This window comes from Hyalella azteca, unplaced genomic scaffold (assembly GCF_000764305.2).
Source record: "Hyalella azteca isolate HAZT.00-mixed unplaced genomic scaffold, Hazt_2.0.2 contig14192, whole genome shotgun sequence".
Classification (NCBI taxonomy): domain Eukaryota; kingdom Metazoa; phylum Arthropoda; class Malacostraca; order Amphipoda; family Hyalellidae; genus Hyalella; species Hyalella azteca.
Window position 1 is genome coordinate 226,656 of NW_025944084.1, and position 9,239 is coordinate 235,894.

Here is a 9,239-nt window from a genome sequence, read left to right on the forward strand (position 1 = left end):
GCTTTAATTCTAATACTAAGACAGGCATCTCACCACGTCACGAGGTCATTGCTATTTTGCTGCTACACAACAACCGAGATCAGCATAAATTCGCTGAACTTCCTGAACGGGAATGTTGGGCTCGTAGAAAGGAAACTGTCAAGTTGACGTGGTGTGTGTAGTTGGATCGTGCAATTTCTGAATCTGCACCTGAACTGACACTTAACGGTTTTATTAACATGAATTAAATTCTCGCGTGTGAGACGGGCGACAGAGGTGTCAGATAAGAGGTTAATAACCTTTTGCCTTTCAGATGGTAATAAAATTGGCGTTCGTTCGTCGTATAATCTATAGTTCTTAAGCTCACCTTCAGTCATAGAAAACATTATCTGATGTAGGAAGCTTGATCCAGGAATCATTGCTGGGGAAAAATGATAATCATGAGCTCTTTGAAGCTTTTTCCTACAAGGAAAACCTGGCAAATAATAGGAGTTTTTTAGTGTAGCTGCTGCGCTGGCGATGTTAGTGCCATGGCGCTGTGCACATTTCACAGCATATTGGGAATTTGTTCAGTTGCTTGAGTGTTCTGTCTATCATGTTTGTATTATTGACCATCCAGAATGTTAGGTATTACCAAACTGAAATTTCCAAGATTTTTGCACCCCCCATTTCCTCTAATGTTCAGTTAAAAGCTGGTATTTTGCTTGAAAGTTTTGTGAAAAGTAAAATGCACTATTACAGGCTTTGTTGAAAGCCAATAATCAGTTTATAAAAAAGCATTGCACTGTTGTGTGAACCATCTCAGTTCCTCAGTAGCTCTGGCTCCTGATTTTGAATCAAAATTTGTTAGAATTTCGTCTAACATTGAATCTATTGAATCGTCTTGAACGATTAAAATTTCTCTAATCGTGCATCAAATTTCGTTAGAATTTGTAACGTGGAGATTGTAACTGAGCGTAAAACTTGTTTTTCGATTGTGGTTTTGATTTTTGTGTTCCCCGGTGATAAGGCAACTACAACTAAGGCACATGGGCAATTATTTTGATGATTGCCAATACAACATCATTTTATAAATTACTACAGCCAATCTCATCTGTTTTCGCGGTATAACTCATGACTATTCTTATACTTTTGAATGAAAGCCCTGCTGATTCAACGAAGGTTGTAGATGTTGAGATTGTTGACGTAAACTTCTCTGCATTGGGCCATCTTTTTTCGAAACAATTCTGTTCATGTTTCAGTTGTGGTCACATGTTGGTGTCTTGTTAAACTTTCATTGCAATCTTGCTATGTGACGTGACATACAACCTGCGATGACCACGAAGAAACAGACGACTTTTAAAGCAAGGCAATTCACCACCTCAGTTCCACGGGATGGTCTCCTCATCTACGCATTCATCGTCACGCTGCTTCTTTTCAGGTGTCAAAAGTCTACTAGCTAATTCTGTGCTAATAAATTTTCAGTTTATAATCCATGAAACCGTATACATATTTTTTCGAACGTCAGTTTGTGTTTTGTGTGCTGCGTTTGTAACCTAGCACTGCAAATTAACAGGAACTGTTCGGGCGCGTACTGGTCGACAATACTGATCGTATTGTGATATTTGCTGGACCTGAAAATTGTGGTGGAATAGTAAAGCACTACAAACTGGCAAGAAAGGAATGGATCAAAATAGCAATTTTTTGTTTAATTGGTAGATATGGTTTTTAGTGAAAGATAATTTTTTTAGTATAAGACTCAAAATGTTATTTTTTTTCAAGAACAAGCGACAAAAGAAGTATTTTTTAAGGGAGTGACAAATTGGTCCAATGTATAGTGTGGGTTTGAACGGCTTCTTCCGCTATTTGGCCTATATAAACTTTATCCTTTTAAATATTTTCCTTATAAAATGATTCCAACATTGGAGGGATTATTGATCCAGAGGAACGCTGGGTTTGTCTATTATTAATTTATTGCATATAATTTTATCAAAAATACTGAATTGAAATATCATGGTTATGCACTTTGATATTGTATAAATAATAATTATTTTTATAAATTCGATTTTTTAATATTATATATACAGAGATGCCACATGGATAAGGATCTATTGAGTGTCAAGGGTTTTCCATAAAATCACGATACGTTCTCAAATAATATTCTTGGTTTCAGAAATATGTACAAGAGCTTCACAAGTGAGCGCGTGGCGTTCGCAGGGCCAGCGCCACCCGATGATGACCGATCCCTGCCTTATGCTCCTTTGGTTGAAGACGATTTCGTTAGGCTACTCACCGTGGCCAAAGATGGCGTCCAGTGCCGAGAAATCCAACACGTCTCTACGAAGACGCTGAACGATCGTCGTTTTACTGTGAGAATAGTTTTATTTAAATTCATTGACTCGATAGCTTATCTAATAATCTTAAATTTTATTTTGACGTCTACGATTGACGGGACTAGAAATGTTGACGCTGAGTCGATGAAATTTTCATTCTATGATTTAATTAAAATCTTGGAAATAAACACGAGAACGCAAATCCTGCAGTCAATGATCATTTCTGTTCTTACGTAAAAGATCAGGTTAGTAGAATGAACAAATAATAATCTACAATATAATTAAGAAGGTTTGAGGATAGGGCTAGCCTTACGACATGAAATAACCGTTTCGTGTTCAGATTTTGGCTTATACTTTGTTGGATTTTTGACCAGAGAAGGAGTTAAAGGTAAACCAAATGTTTGGGTAATATTTGGTTTAACTTTAACTCCTTCTCTAGTCAAAAATCCAGCATAGTATGAGCTAAAATCATAGCACGAAACGGTTTTTTTCATGTCGTGAGGCTAGCCCGATCCTCAAAACTTCTCAATCAACCCGTTCTCGTTCATGCTTCAGAAAGTGGGCTTGGAAGGACCAAGGATATGCAGCGACTCCTTGCCCCAGGACATGTCGCCCCGCACCTGCAGGATTTACTCCATCGACCCGAGCCCCGACAACATCTTTTTTGAGCTAAAGGTTCTCCCACGTCATCTAACGTAGGCCAGCCATTCAAGTACAATGGCGATTTAAAATACCACTATACCATTATGACTATTTAATATTACCATTAGACTATTTTAAACTACCAAAGCATCAGCACCAATAGTTGAGAAATAGCACGAGTCTTGATGATCTCGGTGTTACTAAGAACCTTTGCTGGGGCTGAAGAAAAAAAGCTCATGTACTGATAATTAAAAGGTCATCATTTGAATAGCAATTCTTTGGTTACATAGTTTTTATTCTGTTGAATGAGACATTGAATTAACTTGTCATTCTGAAATTAACGATTTTTTAATTGAAGAATTATTATGATATTTGGAAAGACAGTTTGATTATTCTCAAATATCGAAAAATATTTCATCATAAACGTCGCCGAGATCGCCTTCTATTGTGTCTCAGTCTTTATTCTAGAGTGTTTGTTTGAGAACGGTATGCTGAAGCCTGGACCTGATAATATATAGGATCGTGAATTCGCCTTATCAGTCGTATTGGGATATTATTTGGATCTCTATTGCTATCATTGAATTCATGAGCTAGGCATTGGATGACGCATGTTAAATAAAATCACCTTGCCTATCGATCATGAACGAGCAATCTCGAGCTATGCCTTTTGTAGCTGCTAGTACAAAGTACATAGTAGAATGTGTGCAGTCAGTTATATTTGTTATCTGTGATTCTAGCTTGGTCATTTAATTGGACATCACCGCAGTACTTGCGTTCTCTATATTCGCATCAGTGAAATAAATACCTTCTCAATGTATCTGGAGCTGGCAATTATCATGATACGAATGGTAGAGCCGCCGGCCTAACCTGCGCAATTGAAGCTTTAGTATTTTAATGGGTTTCAAGTCAAGCAACATTGATACCGTCTTCGTGCTCTCTTGGAAGCCAAGTAGATTAGTAGAGCAGCCAGGATTGGCAGATCTTAAGTAAAGGATTAAAAAATTTTCATGACATACGCGTAAAAAGTATCATGTAAAACACTTGACTGTCAATCTTACACAAATTCGTCTGAGTTTGTGCATACTAACATAGAGAATAGATTTTTATTATTTTTAAACATGAGTCAAATAGGAATTCTTTTTGTAATGTGTTTTTTAACGGGTCTACCTTTAATGAGCACTTAATAATTGTATCCTCATTAACGGGATTCGGTACAATATGAGTATAAAGTCGCCGTTAAAATGGCAATAACGCAACACCTGGCTAAAAGGCCAATTCTGAGGCTGATTGGGCCCTATCATTTATAGCGCATTTTCACATTTCTGGAAAAAATGCGCTATTCTACTCGTCATGTCCGTCCGTCTGCCTGTCCGTCTGTCTGTCCGTCCGTCCGTCTGTCCGTCTGTGACTTTAAGTTTTCGTCGACGAGAAAATGCACTCTCTGTGACTCACTGCAGTGAATACTGAGTTATATTTTTTTATACTCACCATATCGGGATATCAACTTGGACCTGAAATATAAATCGCGAAGAGAGAATATTATTGAATTGCAAAACTTGATGGAGCGGGTAGTGGTTTATAAATTTTTATATGTATTTGCATTAAAGATTAAAGATCTGAACGTGTCTCTCTTCAACGAACTAAGTTAGCTTAATTATTTTGGGGGATTCAGAATGACGGGATTATCAAATTTCAGGTATCATGGAGCCCAGGGGCAACGCCGTGGTCTGACTTGTGCTACTAATAGTATGAAAGCTAGGAAAGATAAGTTGGTCTTTGTCACATTAAATAAAATCTATCTCAGTTTTTCTCAATTCGGAATTTACACAAGAAATTGTCAACTAAAATATCTCGGTCTCATTGCATGATGAGTCAAGACACGAACATGATTTGAACGTAAAGAACTTGGTGGACACGAAATTACTATATAACATACGGCATAAATATTAGTCTGCATTCAATTTGCAATCTATCGATCTGAGAATATGAAGAGAATAAACCTAAAACTAATCCTCGTGTAAGCCTCGGCCTATAGTGCCTCGTATGCTAGACTGCTACTTCTCACTAACCTCTCGCTCGATGCCTTGTAAACTTACCTGTTGTTATGCCTATAAGGTCGAAAGTTCACTACCACTTTAAGAGATGATTGTCATTAAGTTTTCAATGCGGATTACATCTTAATTTACCGATGTAAACTATAGCCAAACATCTTTCATCCATTAATAAGTAACTAATAAGCACTAACACATCCTTAAAGATGGGTCGGCGAGGCTGCCGGGTGCACCTGATCACAAATATCACTGACATGAACTACGGACGCATCAGAAACAACAGCTTCCTCTACCCACTGCATCTGTCACCCCAGCCTGGCAACGCCCATTACACCCTCGACAACTTCATCAACCTCATGTCTCATGAGGTGATCCTGTACCTACTTAATCTCAGCACTAATGACTGTCAGTGTTTACGGCTCCCGTTTTTGCCTTTACCCACAAGACTCAAAACATTGTCAAACTAAGCCCATTCTTCCGTGACCAGCTTCGTTTGGCTTTGCCTTTACGCCACATGAACTTGAACCATTTGGTTTTAACTCACGTGATCAGGACGCACTTGACCTAGGACCTTATTTCGATTAATTTTTCTTGCATTTTCCAACTGAACCATTAGTATTAAGCTGGCATTGACTATTAATTTTAACAATTGAATGGCATCTTTGATTAAATCATCTGATAATTTACTCGCAATGTTCTTCGTCTGGTTGACGAGTGCTTTTCGATTATTTGCTTTCAGTTGAAGAACATTCACATCGTGAAGACCGGAGTGAACGCCTCCGAGTGGCGCCTGCTCAACACGTTGTACTCATCGAGAATACAGGCGTGGAAATTCATCCAACAAGTAAGTTACCTTCGAGCTCGTCTTCTATAGTCACTGCTGTATGCACGCTGAAACTTTTACAAAGTCATCATCACTAAACAGAATATATGAAAATTATATTTTTCGTTGATCAGCATCTAGGCCAGTTAGGAAATTGTGTTTTGACAATTAAATATCCTTCTTTAAAATTGTTATTTGTCGAATGTCTCATTACGAAGAGAAACGTATGTTTTAATATAAAGTAGCAAAATCAATAGAATAACACATAAACAAGGTTTTCATGTATTGCTAACATGTTCTGCAAACAGATTCCAGTATTAGTGCAGGAATACTGGGACAAATATCCGTAAAGAATGAAGGATGTTAGAATAGGATAACGAAGTGATAATTTTTCAATAATCCCAGCAAAATAAAATGAATTCAATACGCAGTGAATTGTTTCTTAGAATAATAAAGGAATATCTTCAAATTTAATTATATTTTGACTGTTCCAATTGAGAGAATTCTGATCAGGATGCTATTATTAATGAGGGCAAATTAGAGACTAATTTCACAAGAAAATTCCGATATAACCCGCACAAGAGAAAGAAGTGATAAAGGCAGAGATGCGGTAGCGAGAAGACTGGCCGGATTATGTTTTTTACACTCTGAAAGAAAATAGTGTCGCCACTTGTGTTTCTGTTCGATCTTAAAGCTGTTCGCTATAGGATAGGATAGTGTTCGGATCAGAGGGCCTAACTGTTATTAGATCTGAGTTTGGAGTTTTTGTTCGTCGTATTGAGAATTTGAGAGCATAGTTGACTATAGAAAACACAATTTGAATTTTCAGGTATATTTATCGAGAGCCTTTGCATGGCAAAAAAATATTCAACGGGTTTTCTATTAATGTGACGAGATCTTGACAATTTTCTTCTCCTTTTCTCGCGCTCAGCTCCGGATGGTGGTCCACGTGCCCGATCCAAAATCCAGCACTTTTGAAGACTTCTCTTACAAATACCTACTGCTCAAAGGACTTCGGAGTTTGGGTTACCATTTGGTTTACTCACAACCACTGATACTGGAAAAAGAAATATTGTCACCACCTTCAAACACAACTGTTCCTGACTTAGATTCAAATGCACCTGACCTTGGGATGGTGGAAATAAAGCCTAAAATTTACGAGACAATCTGGCTCAAGGCATAGAACGTCCCGCAATTAAGCTGCACTTTCAGCGATACTATAAGCAGTACATGTACACTAAAACACGTTCCTAGGATGTGTGATGAACATAGGGAGGCTGCGACCATAGATAGCATCTAATGTGCCAAGCATCTTCTCTGCTTCTAGCGATCGGCAGGAGTGCATCGACGTTCTTGTTTGCGCATACAAAACGCAACAAAAACGTTGTTTCGTTCGACTTTTTTTCATTTGTTTCAAAATGGCAAAAATCGTGAGCTTTTTAGTTGTCGTTTCTACGACGTAGGGTTTGGAAATTATTAATTTAAGAGAGGGAAAAGAACACTTCGTTAGGAATGACGGCAATTAGAAATTTCGCTTCCCGGCTGCTCCTTCATTTTAATGCCACTTACTTCGATTCCTGTCTGCTGTAGTCTTGAAGATTAGGAGTTCATTTTCATATTGCATTCTCCCAAAGTTCGTCGATTTCGAAGAATTGTGCAACTCTAGGGCCGGTAAAAGATGTAGAGTTTAGTTCATCAGAGCTCGTCAATGGCGAAGCCTGCAGGATTTCGGAAGAACGCGATGGCTTGTTGCTTATGTCAACTAAACAGGTTTCGCTGGCGCTGCGTGGGACAATTTGAGTCACAATTTTTGGGGTACATGTTGACAGTATTTTCGTATTTTCTGTGAAAGCAATACTAAATTTAACGTTTGTGTAAATAAGGCTGATTTGTTGTACATACGTAAGAGAGTTCTCACACGTGTCGCGCGTCAGGTTTCGGTTACAGCCAGCTTGTCTAAGCTGTTCGAGGCAACGAACGCCAAGGCCTACGAGAGTAGTGATAGTTTCACCATGCGTAGGCCTTCTAATGGCTTACCTGAGGCTTTGCAGACATTCAAGAGCTGCGTCACAGAAGTCATATTATCGAATTCTTATATCTAGAGAAGGCATGACCATCGCGTCCTCCTTTAGTCCACTCACTATAAGTTCGTTCATTTTGCTTCGCTCATACTGAATTTGAATTTTGATTTCAGATTTTATTCTCCTCTTTGGCTCTATATATAACATACAAGCTACCTGACTATCCTGCTCACGTACCTAATTCTAAGGCCTCTATTTCGCATTTTTCTACACATTCGTCGGCATTAATTCCGCTCTGAACTTGCCCTCTCAACGCCACCTGCCTCTTAAATAAATAATGGACCTAATTGTCCTGGAGATATCAGGTTAGGTATGAGGTTTAGCCGTGTTTATATGAGGAAGCTTACGTCGTGCGAGATTATACGAGTTTTCATTTTGGTGGCCCAGTAGTTACAGTTCAGAGTACCGGGATTGGAGCAGAGAGGTGCGAGTTCGATCCCAGCTCTATGCGCCTATTTAGGTCAGAACCGGTGAGAAGGCCGGGCGGTTAAAGCAAAGCAGAATAATTGGAGCCGCGAGTTGCGAGTTCGAGACCGCAACAAACTGTGAATGTTTTGGATTGGAGCGTGGTGACACTAAAAAAATCTTCAGACGTCAGGCCTTTGTATCGGCTAGCTGCCACGTGTCACACATTCATTTTAAGATTAATTTTTGGCATAAGGAAAGGGGAAAAAAGTAGACAGACACATCATGTACAGGATTCAAGATATTGGGACAAGAGTTAGAGTGCAGAGATGGTTTGTGTAAGTAAAAAAGAATGATGACATAAAAGAAACTGGATGGTAAAGGGGAGGGAGAATACTTTCAATTTAAGTATGTTGTTTTGTTGGTTATTGCTAGGTCCCATTTATTGCACGGTAGTTTTGGACATTTGTCATGCAAGTCTCTGTATCTGCTAAAGCAGCTAAACTGTAACTACTGGGCCACTCTGCAGTGACGGAATACGACGACAGAGAAGACAGCGGAGGGGTGGATAGCTAGAGGTCAGCATAGCCCAAGTCCACAGTGCGATTCATATACCTTTCCGAGCGTAACGCAGCCGGGCATCTTCACGGCTTTCGACACAAAGCGCCCACCACAACAGCGCCGTTCAGTCACAGGCACTATTTCACAGCGCCGGAGCACAACTGGCCGGAGCGCAGCAAGCCCTACCTACAACGCCTTACCCCGGCCCTACTCCTGACCTAACCTAACGTAAGGCGTTGTATGTAGGGCCTGTTGCGCTCCGGCCAGTTGTGCTCCTGCGCTGTGAAGCAGTGGCTGTGTTTTTTAAAGTTGGTGTGGTGATATGAGTCACTTACACACAGCTCATTGATCTGAGGCTATGTGTAGATATTGCATGCTGATGGTT

General features: G+C 39.4%; 1 protein-coding gene across 3 annotated transcripts; it reads left to right on the forward strand.

Moving 5' to 3' along the window:
* Positions 1 to 594: 594 nt before the first annotated feature.
* LOC108674679 lies at positions 595 to 7,995 on the forward strand. 3 transcript variants are annotated; one of them, XM_018162641.2, is made up of 6 exons: positions 598 to 1,399; positions 2,132 to 2,327; positions 2,847 to 2,966; positions 5,191 to 5,352; positions 5,724 to 5,828; positions 6,739 to 7,995. In XM_018162641.2, the coding sequence occupies exons 1-6, from the start codon at positions 1,293 to 1,295 to the stop codon at positions 6,988 to 6,990; spliced, it is 942 nt and encodes a 313-aa protein (XP_018018130.1). In that variant the 5' UTR covers positions 598 to 1,292; the 3' UTR covers positions 6,991 to 7,995. The 3 variants fall into 3 exon arrangements, with proteins under 3 accessions (XP_047739928.1, XP_018018130.1, XP_018018131.1); XM_018162642.2 differs by lacking the exon at positions 598 to 1,399 and adding an exon at positions 1,853 to 1,912; XM_047883972.1 differs by lacking the exon at positions 5,191 to 5,352 and having other exon boundaries at positions 595 to 1,399.
* Positions 7,996 to 9,239: the final 1,244 nt, after the last annotated feature.